This window comes from Myotis brandtii, unplaced genomic scaffold (assembly GCF_000412655.1).
Source record: "Myotis brandtii unplaced genomic scaffold, ASM41265v1 scaffold454, whole genome shotgun sequence".
In the NCBI taxonomy this organism is placed as follows: Eukaryota; Metazoa; Chordata; class Mammalia; order Chiroptera; family Vespertilionidae; genus Myotis; species Myotis brandtii.
Window position 1 is genome coordinate 2,348,185 of NW_005367354.1, and position 22,441 is coordinate 2,370,625.

A 22,441-nucleotide genomic window follows, 5' to 3' on the forward strand; every position below is an offset into this window, starting at 1 on the left:
GGGATCGAACCGTGACCTCTTGGTTCATAGGTTGACACTCAACCACTGAGTCACACAGGCAAGGCACTTTTTTTTTTTTTTAACTGTGGCTTTCGTTTATAAGTACCTTAGATTCAGGATTATTTTTTTAAAGGTCCAGAATCTCTTGACTAGAGTAAAATAGCTGTCTTTTTGTGTGTTTGATTATTAGTCCTCACCCGAAGACACTTTTTTCATTGATTTTTTTTTAGAGAGCGAAAGGGAGGGAGAGAGAGAGAAATACCAGTGTGAGAGAGACACATCAATTGGTTGCCTCCCACATGTGCCCCGACTGAGGCCGGGGATGGAACCTGCAACCTAGGTACGTACCCTTGACCAGGAATCCAACCTGTGATCCTCTGGTGCATGGGCCAGCACTCTAACCACTGAGCACACCAGCCATGGCAAAACAGCTAAGATTTTTAATAGGATTTTTGGATAGAGATTTATACTATTAAATTATTAAAGTATTATTGGTTCTTTTGGAGGCATTACTTTGAGAGCCTTTAAGTGTTTTAGTAGTTTCATAGCCAGTTCATTTTCATAAAATCATTTTGTATCTGCTATACCAAGTAGAAAAATCTTATTTGTCATGATGTATTATTATTCATATGAACATTTTATTGTGACTTTGTATTATTTATTGATTACATTCTTATGTGGTTATTGATATTTTTTTAGAGACCGAGAAATATTATGAAATCATTGGAATACATAGAAAATAAAACATTACCTATCACACCAATATTTATTTACATATCTTAATATTTATGGTGAGAAATAAATTAAATTATGCTATTTTTAGTGTTTTTGTTGTTGTTGTTGGGCCCTTTACTTCTCATGAAATTTATTACTCAAATTATATTGAGGTTACTATTCATAAGGACAGATATTTATTTGCTTAAGCAAAAATCGCACTTTTTATACTGGCTTACTAACTCAAGTGTGTAGTATATCAGAAGATAACTATCACATGATGCATTCTTCCAAAAAAGAATACTTTACCAAAACCTAATCTTATTTATAATTGACCCAGCACACGTTGGTTCTTTCCTCATTCTGGTTTTCAGCGTTTTCCACCTGGTCACCCAGTCCACTGACTAATGTAAGCAATGGCTGGCTTTCGACTGGTTTGTAAGAGAGGAAAAATCACATAGACATACATGTTCAATCAAAATTACCAGAATATATCTGCTAATTTAATATTGATGTGCAATTAACCCCAAAGTATATGGAATTATAAACATTGGCTGCACTGATTATGTTGACTGCACTGATGTTAGCTCCAGATTGATTTGGGAGACTGTTGTCTGGCAGAACTCTGCTATGTTGTGCAGTTTTAATTTGGAACACAGACTCAGCATTTTCATGATTCCTTAGAAATTATTTGATGACCAAAGCTTGAATTTTTTAGAGGAAGTATGTCCTTTATATCTCTCATTCGTATTTTGCTTTTCTTTTGGTCTTTAGTGATCTTTTTTCTTTAAATTACTTTTATTTTTTAAATATATTTTTATTGATTTCAGAGAAGGGAGAGTGAGAAAGAGAAAGAAACATCAATGATGAGAGAGAATCTTTGATTGTCTGCCTCCTGCACACCTCCTACTGCACACCGAGCTCACAACCAGGGCATGTGCCCTTGACTGGAATTGAACCTGGGATCTTTCAGTCTGCAGGCCAACGCTCTATCCACTGAGAAAACCAGTTAGGCTGGTCTTTAGTGACCTTATTATACTGTTTTCCCTACCCAGTGCTCAATTTATTTATTTTTTGACTCTTTATACCCTAGTTAACACATTGCGGACGGATCATGAGAATTCTCGTGTTTTCTGTTCTAAGGCTTGTGGCCAATCAAGAGAATTCTTGAAAAACGATATTAGCTTGTAAGAACATGTAATAAATAACTTCAAAATGCAATTGGTATTTAATTTTAAAGTGTGCCTTTAACATTTATGTAAAACTTTCTTTGTACTCGTTCAATAGAAACTTATCTGGCCACTGGGTAAAGCTAGCAATAAAACTACTGGTCTGCAATGTCTTAATATATATTTTTGGAAGCAGAACTAAAAATTCTTAAAATTGAGATAAGATTGGCTTTGTATATACAGTGCTAGAAAGAGTCATTCCGATGAAGATTTGAATACCGTAACCCTCTTTCCCGTTGACTTTCATTTCTTCCATTCAGCATTGATTTGCCAGAGGGAACGAATATGCTACCAACATTTACTAGTAAAAGTATAAATACTGGGGGGTGGAAGGGGCCTAAATATGTTGGCAGAAGATGGTTTGACTTCGGGTGGTGGCACATAGTGCAGTCAATATACAGATCTAGTAACATAGAAATGTACACTTGAAACATATATGATCCTATTAACCAGTGTCACCCAATAAATTTAATTAAAAATAAATAAAAGTATGACTAGCAATCTATACCACACAGTTGTGCATTGTCCACTTCCCACTCGGGGAACTGGACTTTCAGGCTATAAGAGAACCCAGTGATCCCCGTGAATCCTGAGCACCGCCTGCCAGTTCTCACAAGGTACGAGGCCCAGTGAGGTGGAGAGAAGAGCCGCAGATCACTGAGTTTCCCCTCCTCCAAACACAGTCCCTTCACTGGTCCCGAGGACTTCAGTTCTCTGCTGCTACTTAGAGCTCTTCGCTAAAACTACTATGGTAACATGTCTAGCGTCACTTTTTACCAGTTACCTTTTGTGTCCAAGTATGTAGTAGTATTTCCTTCAGCAAACATCCGCAGGTCTTCAGTCCAAGGTGCTGTGTAAAATACCATTTGCAGGTAACAGTGATATATCATATACGCCCTGGCTCTCACGGATTTTATGTTAGTGAAGGAAATAAATGTGCGAACAACCAACGGTGATATGTATCTTCAAACACCAGTAGGTTTGGAAAAGAAACTTCGGAGTGAAGGTTCCGATTTCCTCCTTACTTGTATATTTATCTAAATTTTGAGAAACGTGAGTTGCATTTTAAAGAAAGAAATTGGCTATTTTCTGAGGTGGTTGAAAATTTTATTTTGTTTATTGTTCCCTTTTTTTCTAGTAAATGGCTGGTTAAATGAACTAGGAGACAACTTGAAGTCTTCAGTTCTAATTTTGTTTTCATTTTTTTAAAATATTAGATTAGGTTTTCCAATGTGTTGACTTTGTTCCCCCAAATGAAAATGATTTTTTTCTCCCTCTTATCTCATTCCTCGTCCTCTGCCCTTCTCTCGTCCCTGCCTTCCCGCCCTCCACAAGTCTTCCACCCCGTGGAGTGCTCCTATTGCCACTGTGAGAGCATGATGGGTTTCCGGTACCGATGCCAGCAGTGCCACAACTACCAGCTCTGCCAAAACTGCTTTTGGCGTGGTCATGCCAGTGGTCCTCACAGCAACCAGCACCAGATGAAGGAGCATTCCTCTTGGGTAATTGCTTTATTTTCAGTCTGTGTCCTCAGCTGTTCGTCTGTTTCATCAATAGCAGCACTTGGGCCTATTTCGGGGTAGATGCCTATAAATGAGGATTCGGTGTCATAAGATCTTAATACTGACATTCAGGACGGGGTTTGCAAATATGTTGTACTTCATCACTTGATTTTAAAAGCAGAATTTTTAAAATTTTAGGAGAAGGAGATATTATTACACTTGAAATAATTCAGTAAAATGGAATGTTGCAATGCCCCTTTTCCAAAGTAAAACGCGAGTTTCTTCTTATTTTAAAATTCTACAAGGTATCTCTCTCAATGCTTATGCTGTGAGCTTTAAATAAGATTTAAAGTTCTTTTTTTAGGCAAATTTAATTTAATAGTGCAAAGAAAGCTGCATGATATAAAGGAGTTACGGTTTTGCTGCTCTAAGGTTGGGAAAGTACCGTATTGCACAATTGCCACATTGGTGCCCTTACTTTCAAAAGTCGTCCCTTACGTACCAGTACACTGTTTAGGTGGAGGCTGATGTCTGATTTTTGTGTTGTGCTTGTAAATCATGTGACAAGCTTAGGGCCAAGACATTTTCTTTCCTCTTTCAGTTTGTTTCCAGAGTTTTACCTTTTTCATTTGTTGGTTGGTTGGTTTGTTAAATAATAGAAAAATATAGGGTGTCACCCAAAAGTATTTACACACACTTTGAATGATTTTAAAGGCAGTGTTTATTAAAATACATTTCATGTTCAAAATTGAACTATCAGCTGTTAAAGTATATATAACATTTTTTGAGACACCTGGTTATTAGTATAATTCAAGATCAAGCTTGTTAAGCCTGGTCATTCTACTGGACTTTAAGTAACAAAAAAAGTGGTGTGTGTGTTCTTTTCCTAGTTAGCTTTCATAAAACTAACCAAGAAAAAGCAAGTAAGTTTATATCAGAGATTAGTGTGTGTGTTTTTTTAAAAAGAACAGACTGCAACCAAGTGTGTACTTTACTTCCTACATCTGATGATGTGTTAGAGATAAAAAAATTTATTATTTTTTCAGTTACAGTTAACCATAAAATTTTGTTAGATAGAAGATCCTGTTCTGAGTCTTGTTACATTGTAAATGCCAGTATTTTTCTGAGGAGTTATTTTAAACTTTTAGAATGGATTGTGAGGAAACAGTTGGACTTGCTGGTAGCCCCTGAGTTCAATATACTCCCACCCAGCGTGGGCCTTTCCAGCAGGGAGTGGAGCCTCGTCGCTTACGGTTCTGGGAGCTGGGGGTAGTGTGCCCTATGGAGTTTGTAGATCCCAGAAACACGGGAGGGGAAGAGGCTGAGCCAGGCATGTTCATGACTTCTCTAAACACAACCAGTCTGACTGGGAGAGGAGTGGGAGGGAGAGGAGTGAGTGAGGGCAGAGGGCTACAGAGAAGGTGACCCAGTTAATCCCACTTTCCTTCCTTCCTTCCTTCCTTCCTTCCTTCCTTCCTTCCTTCCTTCCTTCCTTCCTTTCTTCCTTCCTTCCTTGTAATTATGGTAAAATATACATAACTCTTAACCCTTTCTTGATACACAAAGAGGCTGGGAATAAACCTATTCCCACTCTCGGACCCGGTGCCTCACAATCCGACCCTGCTTACCCCCATCCTCACTTTACCAAGAGAACTTTCACTGAATTCCCCTTGGTTACTCTGTGGCAGAGAAAGAGAGCGAGAGACACCGAGAGAGAAACTGGTTACATGAAGTACACAGGTACAGTTTGTTAGTAGATTGCCTCAGTAGAGGTAGTTATAGAACTCAGTGGATGCTGTGAAATTTCACCTTTTTTCCTCCAGCAGATGGCAGGCTTCACCTTTGAACAAAGTTACTTATCCTTTTCTTCAAAATCTGCTATAAATGAGGAAGTATTTGAATTTACTGAACAATCTCTCTTAATTTTCTTCTTCTTTTTAATAAGTGTCCACTGGAGCTATTTGGGCATTAGTGATATTAAACCATTTCCTTTAAAAAATCAGAACAAATCGTGTTGTTATAGACCTGGAACAATTAGGATTGTTGACTTGTTTTTTTGCCAGAAAACTTTTAGAACAGAACATCTTTGTCACCTTGGAGCATATAGCACTTTCTTAGACATGATACTAAAAGCATACGCAATAAAAGAAAAATAGATAAATTCAACTTCATCAAAATTAAAGACTTTGATGCTCAAAAGCTACTGTCATGAAAGTAAAAAGCCAACCCATTGTAGAGGAGGAACTATTTGCAAATCCTATCTCTGATAAGGGATGTGTCCAGAATTATAAGGAACTCTTACAACTCAAAAAGAGCAAAAACCCCAAGTAACCCAATGTAAACATGGCAGAGGCACCGTGGAATGGTGGCTACCAGGAGCTGGGGTGAGGGGGGAAAGAAAGAATTGTTCTTTAATCGGTGTAAAGTTCCAGATTTACAAGATGAAAAAGTTCAGGAGATCTGTTTCACAACAGTGTGAGTAAACTTACCACAGGCACACACAGGAGGCAGCCAATCAATGCTTTTCTCACTTCGATGTCCCTCTCCCCCTCTCTAAAATAAATTTTTAAAAAACATATCCTTGGATGAGGATTAGAATAAAATGGATCAGCCCTAACTGGTATTGCTCAGTGAATAGAGCATCGGGCTGTGGACCGAAGGGTCCCGGGTTTGATTCGATTCTGGTTAAGGGCATGTACCTTGCTTGCTGGCTCTTCCCCTGCTGGGGCCCTGGTCGGCACTCCTGCAGGAGGCAACCAATCAATGTGTTTCTCTCACATCGATGTTTCTCTCTGTCTTTCCCTCTCTCTTCCACCCTCTCTAAAAATCAATGGAAAAATATCCTTGGGTGAAGATTAACAACAACAAAAATAAATAAATAAAATGGTTAAGATGATCAAGTTTATGTCATGAATTTTTTACCACAAAAAAAAAAGTAAATTAACTGGAGGGAAAATGGGCAAATGATCTAAATAGACATTTTCCAAACAAGATGTACAAATGGCCAATAAGCACATGAAAAGATGCTCAACAGAATTAGTCATTAGGGAAATGTCTAGTCAAAACCACAATGCAATGCCATGTCACACCCACAAGGATGACTAAAATTAAAAACAAAACAAAACTGACATTGCCCTGGCTACTGTGGCTAAGTTGATAAAAGCATCGTCCCTTTCACTGAAAAGTCTTGGGTTTGATTTCTGGTCAGGGCACATACCTCTCTAAAAATACATGAAAATGTCCTTGGGTGAGGATTAAAGAGAGAGAAAAAAAAAGACAATGACAAGTGCTGATGAGAATGTGAAGAAATAGGAACCCTAATACACTGCTGGTGGGAATGTAAAATACAGAGAAATGAATAAAATACGAAGAATGTAGGTTGTTTAGAGAGAAATGACGCCATGAGGGAGACAAGGGGTTAATTGAAGGTCGTAGGCTCGGTGGAGTGTAGGTCCCACTGGGGTTGAAGGCGAGGGTTCTGGGAGTCAGCTTGGAGGATAGAAGTTGGTATGAGAGTGGCGTGTTCAAAATTGTGATTTTAGATGATGTGACATTAAAATGTCCTGCGATGTGACTGTGAAACTGGTGGCCAGTGTGGAGTGGGGGGAAGGCTGTTGAGGGAGAGGAGTTCAGTGAGGACCAGTGTGCAGATTTTCTAGGGCTGCCATAGAAACTACCAGAAACTTGGTGGCTTAAAACAAATTTACTCTCTCACAGTTCTGGATGCCCCAAGTTTGAAACCAAGATGTCTAGGGCAGCCGTGATCTCCAGAGATACAGAACCACGAGGAGATATATAAATATAAAGGTATTTGTTATAAGGAGTTGGCTCACGTGATTGTGGAGGCTGATAAGTCTCAAGATCTGCAGGTTGAGTTGGGACGCTGGAGACCCTGGACAGCTGATGGTATAGTTCCAGGCGGAGTCTGAAGGCCTTTGACCAGGAGAACTGATAATGTAGTTTTGGTCCCAAGACCAGCAGGCTTGAGACCCAGGAAGAGACAGTGTATCAGCTCAAGTCCTAAGGCAGGAAAAAGCCAGTGGCCCACTTCAAAGGTAGGCAGGAGGGATTCTGTCCTGCTCAGGGGAGGGCCAGCCTTTTTGTTCTATTCAGGCTTTCAACTGTGATTGGATGAGGCCCACCTATATTAGGGAGGGAAATCTGCTTTATTCTACTGATTTATACCTGAATCTCATCCAAAAACACCCTTATGGGAACATTCAAAATAATGTTTGACCAAATATCTGGGTACCTCATAGTCCAGGCAAGTTGACAATTAAATTAGCCGTCACACCGTTCTTGGCCTTCTTCAGCTCCTGGTGGCTGTTGGCATTCCCTGGCTGGTGGCTGCCTCACTCCAGTCTCTGCCTCATTGGTCATACTGCCTCTTCCTCTTCTTTCTGTTCTCTGGACGTCTATCTTACAACAACACATGCGATTGTGTTTTGGGCCCACTAAGATGATCCAGGAAAAATTTTTGCTCTCAAGATCCTTAACATGTCTGTCCGGCATGGCTCAGTGGTTGAACATCGACCTATGAACCAGAAGGTCACGGTTCGATTCCCAGTCAGGGCACATGCCCAGGTTGTGCGGCATGCAGGAGGCAGCCAATCGGTGACTCTCTCGCCTCATTGATGTTTCTATCTCTCAATCCCTCTCCCTTCCTCTCTGAAATAAACAAAAATAATTTTTTTAAAAAAAGATCCTTAACTTAATTACAAAAAGATCCTTAATTACATATTTAACCATAAAAGGTACTGTTCACTCATTTGCTACGTAGGGTAATCTCAGATTCCAGAGATTAGGATGTGGTAAAAAGATCCTTAACTTAATTACATATTTAACCATAAAAGGTGCTGTTCACTCATTTGCCACGTAGGGTAATCTCAGATTCCAGAGATTAGGATGTGGACATATCTTTTTGGGGGTCACCATTCAACCCACTACACCTCATGTATTGGGGAGGTCACCTGTCTGGATGTTGAAGTCAGTAGTAATGTTGGACTACACCATGGAGCAGGGGTCCTCAAACTACGGCCCGCGGGCCTGTCAGTAGTAATGTTGGACTCCACCACGGAGGGATAGTTAGGGTTTGAGTCTGATGACATGACATTCAAAACGGGGGCATAAGGAAAAGGGGAAGGACCGGAGAATGGCAGCGAGGTTTTCGGAGGACATCTCCTCCCCCTGGAGATCCAGATATTTGAGGGAGAAAGCAGCTGCTGCTTGAATGGCTTCCGGGGGAGCCCAGCCTTCAGGGAAAGCCAGCTTTCCTCCCAGAGCAAGACGGTGAAAGCAACACTCAGAGAAGACATTCTCAGCTAGAGAAGGGCTTGTGCTGATGGTGGACCGTGAAGACAAGTAGAAGGGTGTTGAGAGTGGAGGATCAGTGGGAGACGGGTCCTGTTGGGATGTGCAGAGCCGTATGGGAACGAGAATCCAGCAGGGGTCCTGGGTTTCTTATGAGACAAGCGTAACCCCTGCTAAAAGTTGTGTTGGAATTGGCCCCAGACAGTCTCCAAAGCAGATCACCGTGCTGCTGCTGTGAGGCTTGGTTCGGAGAGGGTTTTGCCAGGAGCGGGCAGAGCCCTGGCATCCTCTCCTGACTCCTGTTAGTGGTGGTCTGAAGGCCTGGGGAGAAGTGGCCTAGAGTTCTCCCGACCCACAGCTAAACTGGCTGTTCACTGGCCCAGGCCCTCCCTCTGAAATTATGGACTTTCCAGGGTCACCCGAGAGATGGAGGAATAGGCTAGAGGCGCCCTGATGGCATTTATCATCGTTGTCAGTAGGCTGATGGGGATGTTTTAAATATCGCTCTTTTTAGCATCTGAACATTGGCCCCATTTGACTGTGGTATTTGGATGTACTATTGATTCTTAAACCCATTTACAGCTGCAGAAGTGCTGAGTTAGAAGGCAGAGCATTTGAAATGGACCCAGCTGTTGAAAAAGATGGATGCTCACCAAAGACAGTAGTGGTGTGTGGCTTATGAAACAATAAGGCATCTTTTCCAACTGTGCTCTGGTTATTCTTAGAGCAGAGAGACGACAAGGAAGTTTTCCATTGCAGAGAAATATATGACTTCACCCAAACCAAGCAGTTCTTCAAATGAGCAATTTCCTCTAGCATTTGTCCCTTAGCCACAGCCCTTTCTCCAGCTTTAGATCTTCCTGGTGCTCACAGGTGGCCTCCAGAGCTGAACGGGATGGGGCGTGTGTATCCTCTTCCATGTGTGGGAGGACCAGGGTTCTCTGTGAGACGGCACGTGAACTGCTTGTCTGTTTCTTTTTTTTCGTGTTTTTAAAAAAATATATTTTCTTATTTAAAAAAATTTTTTTTAAATTGATTTCAGAGAAGAAGGGAGAGGGAGAGAGAGAGATAGAAACATCAATGATGAGAGAGAATCATTGATCAGCTGCCTCCTGCATGCCCCCTACTGGGGATCAAGCCCGCAACCCGGGCATGTGCCCTTGACCAGAATCGAACCCGGGACCCTTCAGTCTGCAGGCTGACGCTCTATCCACTGAGCAAACCCGGCTAGGGCTGCTTGTCTGTTTCTACATTAACTCAGATACATCAGCGATGATTACCTGTTTATCTAGAACTTTGTGAGACCTATAGGTACAGGTTTAGGGTAGAACTGTTTCTCTAAATAAATGTAATATATGTGTATTGTATACTCATTAAGTTTTATCTCCACTTAGTGACTACAAAGTGTCCAATTATGAAACGTTCCTGTGTTGTTTATTCATTAAACCTTTTGATTACCTGCGATAAAGCAGATGTTACGCTCCCCGCATTCTCTCCCGGGCTCTCTTCTTGTCGTGTAGTGCCCCCTCTCGGAACGCTTTCACGCAGTTCCAGGTTGGCGATGACCCCCTGGACACCAATAAATTTCTGCCGTTTTAAATTCCCGCCCAGGCTTCCTATCTAGGTTGAGACGCCTATGTTCAGTGGTCTTACGGACATTTCTATCTGGAAATTTCACTGGCTTTTCTGCAATACATTGTTCTAATAAATTTTCAGTCGGTTTTTTTGGAACTTCCAGATAGATAACTGCGTTGTCTATAGGAAACAACTTAGTCATTTTCCAGTCTTTATGCCTTTATATTATTTTTTTAAACCTCTTTGTGTTGGCAAGAACTTTTAGAGAAGTGCTTCTAGAAATTGCCTGAAAAGAGTCATCTGGCTGCTTCTTAAATATGTAAAGTACCAAGCTCTTCTCCTGGGAATTATAACTTAGTAGGTCTGGGTTGAGGCAAAAGAATCTGCTTTGTTTGGTTTGGTTTTTTAAACAAGCCCTGCAGGAATTTTTTTTTTTTATCTTCAGACAAGTTTGGGAAACCCCTTTTCAGAGCAGCGCTAGATAATCATGGTGGTGGTCTTTGGTTCCTGGCTGGTGTGTCTGTGTCATGTGTGACACCGACTGCTGGCTCTGTTCCTGTCTTGACCTGTGGCAGTATTTGTAACAGGCATTGGAGTTACTGTGTACCCAGGGGTAGTCGGACAGTGGTCAGTCCACCCCAGGCAGAGAGCTTTCTGCCCTGGTATTCCCTCAGTAAACATGTCTAGTGCCTGTTATGTTCCAGGCCGCGCAGAGAGCTGCTGTGCAAAGCAGCTCATGGCAGGTCTTGACTTTCGAACCCTCCTGCTCTCCCTCACCTCCAGCCTCTTCTGGGCCTCTGGCTGCCCGTGAATATACTTCCGTGGCGCCCGTGGGCTCTGCACCTTTTGTTGTAGCTGGTTAGACCCTTAGTTTGCCAACTCCTGATGTATTGGTCCCACTTGTCCCTCATTCTCTCCTGCTCTGCAGACTGTGACTTCATGTGAGCCGAGAACTGTCTGCTCAGTGTATGCTAGAAGCAGCTTCTAAACCAGAGGTGATTTATAACACACTGACGTTCACTCCTGTGGGGTAATGTTTGAAAGCTTTTGCAGTTACACCTTTGGTCTGGGATTTTCATTTCCGTCTTTCACTCACAGGCAGCACGATGACAATATTGAACTATTTGCAGTTGCTTGTTTCACCCCATCTTCTTACTTCTATGCCTTTGAAGCTGTTGTTTTCCCTTCCCAACTTCTGTGGAGCCTCTAGGATTCAGCTACTGCCTCCAGGCTTTCAGTGCAGCTTTATAATTTTTACAGAAAGGTCTCGTATATGTACTTTACATGGTTGTTGCTGTTGCAAATGGTGCCTTTCTCCTATAGTTTCTTTGAGATATAACTTACATGCAATAAAATGCACCCACTTTACGTATGTAATTCAATGAGTTTAGGCAAATGTATATAGTCATGCAAATGCTATCTTTTTTGAAATATGTATATTCAGTTTGTTGCTGGTGTATGGAAATGCAAATTATTTCTGCATTTTAATCCACTATATAGTCATCTTCTTTAACTTGCTCATTAATTCTGGTAATTTGTACTCAGATTCTTTTGGGTTTTCTATAATAATTATGTCACCTGCAAATAGTGATAGCTTTCTTTGTTTCCTCCCTCCCACTCCTTGTACTTTTAAATATTAATCATACGTTTCCCCCTTTTTGTCTTGTTAATGCTGGCTAGAACTCCAGTGCAATATGGAATAGAATTAAGTTTAGAAGAGTGACATTTAAAAAAAAGGAACAAGCCAATATGAAGAAAGGACCAAATTGAACTTTGAGAAATAAAAATACTAAGGTTAAGCTCGGTCAAGGGGTTAAATAGCAAATTAGAGACAGCTACAGCAAAAATTAAGGAATGGAAAATAGATCTGAAAAAATTAACTGGGGTAGAGAATATTGAACACAGATATAGGGAAAATGGAAAATGTAGAAGATGATTAAAGGGTTTGAAGAATAAAATGAAAAGATCAACCTAGAATTCTGTACCTAGCTAATCTGTTCAAGAGCAAAGGAAAAATAAAGATATAGCTTCAGAAAAAGTCTCAATGGGTTTGCTACCAATAGACCATTGCTGAAGGAACTAATAAAGGATATATTTTGGGGAGAATTAATTGAAGCAATGAGGAAGAAGTAGGATACAAGAAGAAATGGCACACAGTGGAATTCGTAAATGTGAATAAGTTTAAATAAGCATCATGTATAAAATAATAATCACTAATTTTGGTGGGCTTAAAATAAGATGCAACTAAAGTACTAACCAACTATGACATGAACATAGTTGAGGCATGCTTAGAGCTATAGGATTTTAAGTTACAGGATGAGGGTACAGATGCTGATTAATATTGTGGTCAGTGTTCATATTAAAATAGCTCGAGGAGGTTCCCGACTTGTCTGAGGACTTCATAGGCTTATGTTTCTACCTGGATCCCCTCAGATGGTGGCTTGATGCTCAGGGTGATGTACTCAGAGAGAGTGATTTGAAGTGAACATGACAGGAATGGCCTCCGAGGCACCATCCTGAGCTTTTTCCATTTGGCTGTTGTGCTCCCAAGTGTCAGGGCCTGTCAGCATGTTCCCTGGGCTGAAGACTGTGCTTTGCAAGGAATTGGCTCGAGGCTGATTGAAAATACAGTCATCTGAGCTCAAAACAACTTTTCTTTTTCGGAGTCTCTTAGTGCCTGGTCCACGGCAATGTGAGGAAAACAGTTTCAGCCCTGGCACAGGAACACAGGGCAGCGGTTACAGCATGAGTCACCTCCCGCGCTCCACCTCGGAGTCTGCCCCTCAGTTGGAAACTCTGTCCCCACACCCAGTTCAGCCCAGTTTCCCCGTATGACTCCCACTGTGGTCCTCGGTGTCCCTCGTCTATTTCTGACTCCCTGCAAGAATGTCTCACTGTCTCAGGCTGTCTCTCCCAACTTCTCTGTAGCCTCTGAGTTGTTACTCTGAGTAGTTTTACCTGTTGAGGGCCTGTTGTACCATGAGAAGAGTGAAATGGGTCTATTTATATGAGTGTTAGTTTTCACACGCGTAAAATTGAGACCGTTAACATCTAATTTATAAGACTATTGGAGGGTTAAATGAGCCTATGTATGTGTGCAAAGCACCTACCGGGTGCCTGACACTAATTTATTTCTTTTCTTTCTTTCTTTTTTTTTTTTGGTTAATCCCCACCCAAGGATATTTTTTCCTTTTTTTTTTTTTTTTGTAGAGAGAGAGTGGGATGAGGGAGGGAGGGGAAGAGAGAGAGAGAGAAACATCAATGTGAGAGAGACATCAATTGGTTGCCTCCCAAATGCATCCTGATGAGGTGAGGGATTGAACCGGCAACCCAGACATGTGCCCTTGACTGAGAATCGAGCCCACAATACTTCAGTACGTCAGCTGATGCTCTAACCGTTAAGCAACATGGGCCAGGGCCTGACAGTAATTTCTTAATAAACATTACTTCCATTTCAGAGGGAAGAGTCAACTTAAAGACTATAGTTGCCCAAAAAAGGAAATTAAAATGAAAAAAATAAAACTAAATCATCTGACATTGGCACAGGGATAGAAATAGAGTATGTAGTTGGAAAATAATGGCATAGTTATTTAATGATCTTGAGGCAATTGATTATCCGTATGGAATAAAGTTGGATTCTTTCCTCCTATCTATAAAATAAAGCATTTCTAAGTAGATTGAAACTTGAATATGAAATGTAAAAACTATAAAACTTTAGAAGACAATGTGGAACACTATCTTTCTAATCTTAGAGGGGGAAATATTTCTTAAGATACAAAAGTACAAAATCCAGGGTGTCCCCCCAAAATGCATACACACTTTGATTATAAAGTCATTAGTAACATACAGTTCATTTTCAAAATTTAAAAGAATCTACAGAAATGAATACCTTTGTTGTCAATGCCTGTTTTCAAACTGATGACTGTTCTGGTCCAGACACTGCTGATAATGTGAAGTAATGGAATCGCCAACATCAAGAATCATTTTGTTTGGTATCTGTGTGCCCTCAATTTGTTGACTGTTGCTGGTTTTGTACCATAAACGTTATCTTTTATGTATCTCCATAAAAAAAAGTCTAGTGGCACTTTAGGATACTTTGTTCAAAGCTTATTATGGCTTCCCCCATTATTTCAAATCAGTTATACCTGAAAACGAGTGAAAATTAACTGAGTTATCAACTGTTAAAGTGTGTATACATTTTTGGTGGACACCCTATATCAGTGATGGCGAACCTGTGACACGCGTGTCAGTGGTGACACGCGAACTCATTTTTTTGGTTGATTTTTCTTTGTTAAATGGCATTTAAATATATAAAATAAATATCAAAAATATAAGTCTTTGTTTTACTCTGGTTGCAAATATCAAAAAATTTCTATATGTGACACGGCACCAGAGTTAAGTTAGGGTTTTTCAAAATGCTGACACGCCGAGCTCAAAAGGTTCGCCATCACTGCCCTATATAAAGGAAAAGATTAATAAATTGGGACTGATGTTATATTTAAAGATGACTTAATAAAGGACAAATAAAGTGAAAAACAAGCCTTAAAGTAGTTGTTTGCAAGTCATAACTTCCTTTGAGTTAACATACAAAAAACATAAAAGAGCCGATAGATCACTAAGAAAACGGCAGCCCAGCGAGACACGGTGCCGAAGACAGGAACAGGAATTTCACAGACAAAGAAGCACAAATGGCCCATAAACACAGGAAAAGTTTCTCAGTCTTTTAGTCATCAAGGAATTACAAAGCAAAACCACATACTATTTATCACCCACCAGATTGGCAAATATTAAAATGTCTGACAATACTAGTAACAAGGACTGGCCAGAACGTGGAGAGGCGGGACGTCTCTCCGCAGCTGAGGGGAGCGGGAGTCACTGCAGCCGCTTCGTGAACACAAGTTGGCAGTGCCCAGTGGAACCGCATGTGCATAACTCATGACCCAGTAATTCCACTGTTAGGAAATTCTTACATATGGCCACCAGGAGTCATGGACAAGAAAGTTCATAGCAGCATTATAAATTAGGGGAAACATGGAAACTACCCAAATGTCCATTGGCAGTGGAATGAATATATAAATTAGGATGTAATTAAGTAATGAAGTACCATCAAACAGTGAAAATAAATGAATGAATTACAGTTACATATGTCAGTATGGATGAATTGTAGCATCATTGTGAGTGAAAGAAGCAAGTTGCAGGGAAAAAAATGTAAGCCTATATAGGTTTCAAACACGTAGTAAATGAACCATATTATTTACGCATAATTGCTAAAAGAATAAAATGAAGGAAACGATTAGTACAAAATCCAGGACACTGATTATCAGGAGAGGAGCTGGCGGTGGGTGTGGGCCGTTAGGTAAGGACCCAGAGCGAGGCTTCAAACTGACTATAATGTTGTATTTCTCAGGAAAAATAGTGGGTAGATGAATATATGTTTTATGACTCTTTAAACTGTACATGTATGTTTTATATACTCTGATATGTTTTTAAATGTAAAAATAGTTTAAAAATTTAAGAGATGGTAGGAATTGTTTTTGAAACTAGGTGAAGTAGATTAGGGTATTGAAAATGCACAAAAGTTGAAAATGATTGCCTAAAAGTGTTTGGAGGAGATTTAATTTCCTAGGGTAAGGCTTCTTCATATATCAGTTTTAGAGTCTGAGTGAGGAGGAGGCCGAGTAGCGTAATGAGGTGTGGGAGACACCAGTCTCTCGGCCTGGCTGTTTTCCTCCTCCCTCACTCCCTTCTTCAGAGCCATAAATATTCAGTGACTGGCTACCAAGTGTGGGTGTTGTCCTAGGGACCAAGGAGCAGATGAGGTGATGCCCCCATCTTGCCATTGCAGCAGTTTTCGAACCGTGCTGCAGGCTTTGTTACTCTTAGCCTCTTAACCAGACTCCACCATGAAATTCACTTCAGGTCTATATCAGAATCCAGTCTTTGAGATCTTTGTAAGGCAATAATTTATTTACCTACTAGAGGTCCGGTGCACGAATTCGTGCACGGGTGCAGTCCTTCACTGTGGCCGGAAGTCGGGGCCAATTGGGACTGCTGGGGGGAGGGACCACGGAGGTTGGCCAGCCGCAGGAGGTTGGCTGTGGGAACGCACTGATCACCAGGGGGCAGCTCCTGTGTTGAGCGTCTTCCCCTGGCAGTCAATGTGCATCATAGCGACCGGTGGTTTGGTCGACCAGTCGTAACAGTCGTTTAGGCTTTTATATCTATAGATTTAGACAACCTAATTGAATTCGAACCTTTGACGTTTTCAGGGTAACACCCTTTTTGTTTTGGTGCTAGCCCACAGTTAATATCCTAATTCCAAGATATATTTATTTCTAATTTTTCCTTACCTACATATCAAGCCTTTCTTAATATACTCTAATAATTTAGAATTGACTTTGCTGTATTGATTTTTACCTTTCTATCTATATTTTTGAGACTTGAAATTGGATCTAATCTTAAACCTTGACTTAAAGCAGTATTTTCAAAAGCACACAAGCATACATACTGCTGGAGAGTATGAGGTGGGGCAAAAGGAAACATTTTTTATTTTAACAGTCATGTAGTTATTTTAATGTTTATTGTAAAATATATGTATGGAACCTGTGATTTCATGGCTGTTATTACTCAGGATGCAGCTAAAGCAGTCTATATGCTAATCCATCTCACAGTCTGCATGAATAATGGCCCAGGTGGTTCCCAGACAGAGCACAAAGTCATGAAATTAATACATGGCTTACAGATGTTGTGTTTAGTTGTAAAGGCGAATTTAGATATTCTCTGGTGTCCTCTGATTGTCTCCTACTTGTATCATAACTCAAAAAATAAAGCATATGTGTTTTGCTCAGGAAAAATTCATCGAGGCAAATAATTTGTTCAAATAACGTATTTTGTTATAGAGCAGGTTCTAGAAATACACAAATGAATAAAATGTAGATCCTACCCTTCAAGAGCACCAGTCTAACAGAGATAGGCACGTAAGTTAAAAAGTGCACTAGGACATGGGAAGTGCACCAGTGGAAATCCGTACATGGTACACAGGTGGCTCGGAAGGTGGGCGCTGACGTCTGGAGCAGTGAGGAAAGTCTTCACAGAGGAAGAGGCACCAGCAAGCAGCCTTGAGAGCTGACGAACATTTACAGAGAGACAGGCCGGGAAGGCAGCCCTCAGAAGGACAGGTGCCTCCACAGCTAGGAGGACACGGTGTGTTGGGTTCACCTGAGCAGCTTGTCATTTATGCTGGTGTGAGGGGAAGGCTGAGGAGAGAGGCAGGAGCCAGGCATGAAAGCTATGGACTATGATGGCATTTATTTAGATCTTATTTTATAAGTGATTGTCATCCTTGAGAGATTTTAAGCAGAAGACTGACATGTCTGGGGACAGTGTAGGTGATGGGATAGAGGAGGAGCAGTCAGTCACATTATGGGGGCCGTTTTCAGAATTTCTGCTTTGTTTAGCTTCGTATGGTTTTTCAGGAAATTAGATTACATTTAGACTTGCCCCAGAATTTAATGGGTTGAAAGGGATAGTGGTAGGTGATTTGGAGTCAATATATGAAATTTCTGAAGAAATTGTTATTATCCCATCTTTATTTTGAACAAGGTATTAACCAACTTCACCTAACTTTGCTTAAAGGCAAACAGATTTTTGCTTATTTTGTGTTAAAATACACGCAAGCAGCGTATGAAAGTTAAATGGAGACATGGTGGATGTGGTACACAGCTGCAAGCAAGTTCTGTTTCCCAGTCAAGGTGATGCATACAGTAATGCACTGCAGAGGCCGTAGAATGAAGTGTTTAAATTTCTCTGCAGTTAATATCCTACCAAGAAAACTTCAGACAACAGTGTTATTTACAGGGAATTGGGTGGACAACAAAATCAGGATCCTATAAAAAGCCTCCTTTAAGTAATGAAAACTTAATTGTGGCATATTGCTTACCTGGTGCTATTTACAATTAAATCTTAGACTTGATCATTTTTGGCTTTGGCGAGTATTGTTCTACGTTCCACAGAAATATATTAGTACTAGTATGCCAACGTATTTTCCTCCCTCAGCATATCGTAATGTAGTCACAGGTCTGATGTGCACTGCCTGTCTGTGAGGGTACTCATTTGTGTCTGTACTCATAGCCAGACCCTTAACACCAAATTTTCTGCCTCACATTTATTTTGGGAATATTCTCTAAATAGGCACATTTTGGCATGTGGTTAGTCAGCTAATTTGCTAAGATTAAAAAGCCACGAGCTCTCAGCATTTTAGCCCAACAAACATTTCTGACTCCAGTGAGGGAATTAACATCTTACCAAAAAGAGGGACTGTATGCAAAGGGCACATAGGGACATTCGAAAGGAAAGTTAGCAGGAAGTTGGTAGTGTGACTGCATGTAGAGGTGGGGAAGGAAGCACAGACGTGAAGGAGCACAGGTGACCCGGGACAACTGTGGATTCCTTTCTGCAGAACCCACTGATGTTGGTTATAATGAAACTTAGTTTGTATTTGAAAAGCTTTTTCCTATAGCTCTTGTCTCCATTTCTTTTGAAATTCTTTGAAGATTTAGTTCCTTATTTCTTTAATTCCTTGTTTCCTTATTTTCTGCTTTGACACAGAAATCCCCTGCAAAGAAGCTGAGCCATGCAATTAGTAAATCTTTGGGGTGTGTACCCACCCGAGAACCCCCGCATCCTGTTTTTCCTGAGCAACCTGAGAAACCACTCGACCTTGCAAATATCGTGTAAGTACAGACCTGGGTACGGACGTGGGTGAGACCGAACTGGAGACCTCGCTAAATTCTCTTGGATCAAAACTAAATGTCACCTAACATAACCATCGCCACAAATGTCTATGTGGAAACCTAGCTCCTGAGTCCTGAAGTCTAAGGAACGCTTAGCAGCCTCCAACAGAAAGATTAACACATTGAAGGGTAGTTATTGTGCTGGGTTAGCAAGGTTGTCTTTCGTTGTTGGTTTGCGCTTCCCTTAAATCAGTGGTTGAGATAATTTCCTCTCTACAGCAGCAATGCCCATAGGTTTTAAAACTTAGTTTAACTTTAGACCACATGGAAATGAAAATCTGATTTACTCTTTCTGTGTTGAGAGAAAATGAGGAAACATAAGGCTATATTTTATAAACAAAACTAGTGTCATATATATATCCTATATGATAAAAGGGTAATATGCAAATTGACCCTAACAGCAGAACGACTGGGAATGACTGGTCACTATGACACACACTGACCACCAGGGGGCAGACGCTCAATGCAGGAGCTTCCCCCTGGTGGTCAGTGCGCTCCCACAGAGGGAGCTCTGCTCAGCCACAAGCCAGGCTGATGGCTGCCAGCACAACGGTGGTGGCAGGAGCCTCTCCCGCCTCCTCAGCAGCGCTAAGAATGTCCGACTGCAGCTTAGGCCTGCTCCCCGCTGGCAAGTGGACATCCCCCAAGGGCTCCCGGGCTGCCAGAGGGATGTCTGACTGCCAGCTTAGGCCCGATCCCCCGGGGAGCGGGCCTAAGCCAGCAGGTGGACATCCCCCGAGGGGTCCCAGACTGTGAGAGGGCACAGGCTGGGCTGAGGACCCCCCCCCCCGAGTGCACAAATTTTTGTGCACCGGGCCTCTAGTATATATATGTATGTAATTTTTAAAATTGGTTATTCGTGCTAGAAAGCTTAAGGGACCAAAAATGTTAGTACAAATAAGGAGAAGGAGAAACAAAGAAGAATAAGATTCAGACTCTATTATGATCTCTTCATTCTGAATTGAATGATGATATTAAGTTTACTCAGTTGGATAAAGTTGGTTGGCTTTTTGATCATGAGTCTTTATCAGGTATTAGAAGATTTTCTGTTGGAGTAGACATTCATTTTTTTCACCTACCTGATAGTAGACTAATACAAACATGTGGTTTGAAAATTCAGTGATACAGAAGAGCTTAAAATGAAATGCAGTACATCCTCCCCCACTTCACTGTCTTTTGTTTGGCTTTTAGATCTACTAGTGGTTACCTCCATATCTCTAAATAATACATGTAGAGCACATTTCTTGACTTACCAGTTTTGGGTATTACTGAATCCCTTCTGTGGTATAAGGAACCAACCTTCTTTATAATTGTATATATCAACCCACTCCAGTTTTTCATAATTATATCACCATTTTTTTAAGTTGGTCAACTTTGTAATTTTAAATAATATTCTTAAACCTCTATTTCTTGTAACTTCTTTTGACTTCTCTGTAAAAAGAGAAAATTAATAGCTTCTATTTCTCCTGTCTCCTTTTGCCTTCTAACTTCTGTCATCTATGCCTTTACTTTTATTGTCAAAACTGATGCTATTTCTATGTTAGTTCCCTTCTATGTCAGCCTTCTGAGATTTAGTAAGGGTTAAATCTAAAAGTTGAAAACCAGATCACAGCATTCACAGTTAATACCACTTACTACAGAGTCAAACAGTGAGCTATGATTCTGTATGTTCTTTTGTGTAGTTCCAATTTCATGACCCCTGTGCACTTGTTCTCTCTTCAGAGTTCAATGGGAACTTCTCTCTCACACAGCACTGATCGCTCAAAAGCATGCCTACTGACTTTATCATTGCATTGACTTTCTGACTTGTTTTTTCTTCAGTTTCCCATTGCTTTCTTCTTCTTGCTGGGGGGAAAAATGCTTCCCCCCCCCATCCCACCACTGTGTTCCACAATGAACTTTACTTATTGCTTGTAATCCATTTTGGGGGTTAAATTTTCCCCTTTTTGGTCAGTATTTTTTTATATTGTATTTTTTATATTTAAGAAAGTCCTTGTCTATTCCAACATTGTAGTGTGTTGTTTTGTTTTTGTTTTTGTTTTTTTAATATATTTTATTGATTTTTTACACAGAGGAAGGGAGAAGGATAGAGAGTTAGAAACATCAATCAGCTGCCTCATGCACACCCCCTACTGGGGATGTGCCTACAACCCAGGTACATGCCCTTGACCGGAATCAAACCTGGGACCTTTCAGTCCACAGGCCGACGCTCTATCCACTGAGCCAAACTGGTTAGGGCTGTTGTTGTTGTTTTTTTTCTCTCTTTTTTCCCCCTTTTTAAGTTTTGAGACTGTCCCTATCCACTTATGTCTTTATTTCATCTGAAGTGGATTTTTCTGTATAGTGTAATTAGAATATGTAATTCTCTTTCTCTCTTTCTCTGTTTTTGAATAATAACTCGTCTAGAGCCATTTATTGGATAATCCCTCGTTTCCCCACTTACTTATAATGCCATCACTTTCATAAATTACATTTCTAAATAGACGTAGTTTGGTGTCTGGGCTCTTTCTTCTGTTCCTTTGGTTAAATTGTTTATCCCTATGCCAGTATCACACTATCTTAATTACTATAAGGGAGTAAGTAATCTTTTTTAAAGAGTGTTGTGTCTGTCCTTAGCTCTTTCATATAAAGTTTAGAATCAACTTACTGAGTTCCTCACAAAATTTTGTTGGATGTTGATCATTAAATCTAAAGATCAAATTGGGGAAATTGACCTCTTTACAATATTAAATATTTCATTTTATGGATGTGTTATGTCTTTCAATTTATTTAAATACTAGAGGCCTGATGCACGAAATTCGTGCAAGAGGGTTTGACCCCCCCCCCCCCCATGGCTTTGTCCGGAAGGTCGTTCAGTCTAATTAGCATATTATGATTTTATTATTATAGATATATCTTTATGTCTTTCAATAAAGCTTTATTTTTTGTTGTTGTTGTTAATCCTCACCCAATGATATTTTTCCATTGAGTTTTTAGAGAGAGTGGAAGGTAGGGGGAGAGACAGAGAGAGAAAAACATTGATATGAGAGAGACACACCAATTCATTGCCCTCTGAGGGCCGGGGATTGAGTCTGCAACTGAGGTACATGCCCTTAACTGGAATCAAACCTGGGACCTGTCAGTCTGTGGGCCGATGCTCTATCCACTGAGCCAAACCAGCTAGGGTTCAATAAAACTTTATAATTTTTTCCAGATAGGCCTTATATATGTTAGATTAATTGTTGTATACTTTACACTTGTTGTTGTTGCAAATGGTACCTTTTGTCCTACAGTTTTTTTTAATTTTCTTTATTGATTAAGGTAATACATATGTGTCCTT

General features: G+C 40.5%; 1 protein-coding gene across 7 annotated transcripts in view; it reads left to right on the forward strand.

Moving 5' to 3' along the window:
* The window catches only part of DTNB (dystrobrevin, beta), a 161,993-nt gene that overhangs the window by 50,433 nt on the left and 89,119 nt on the right, over window positions 1–22,441 (forward strand). For all 7 annotated transcript variants that reach the window (XM_014546666.1, XM_014546665.1, XM_014546664.1 and 4 more), the window contains 2 exons: window positions 3,279–3,445; window positions 18,938–19,062. In XM_014546666.1, the coding sequence (XP_014402152.1) occupies window positions 3,279–3,445; window positions 18,938–19,062 (292 nt within the window). The remainder of the gene's footprint in view (window positions 1–3,278; window positions 3,446–18,937; window positions 19,063–22,441) is intronic.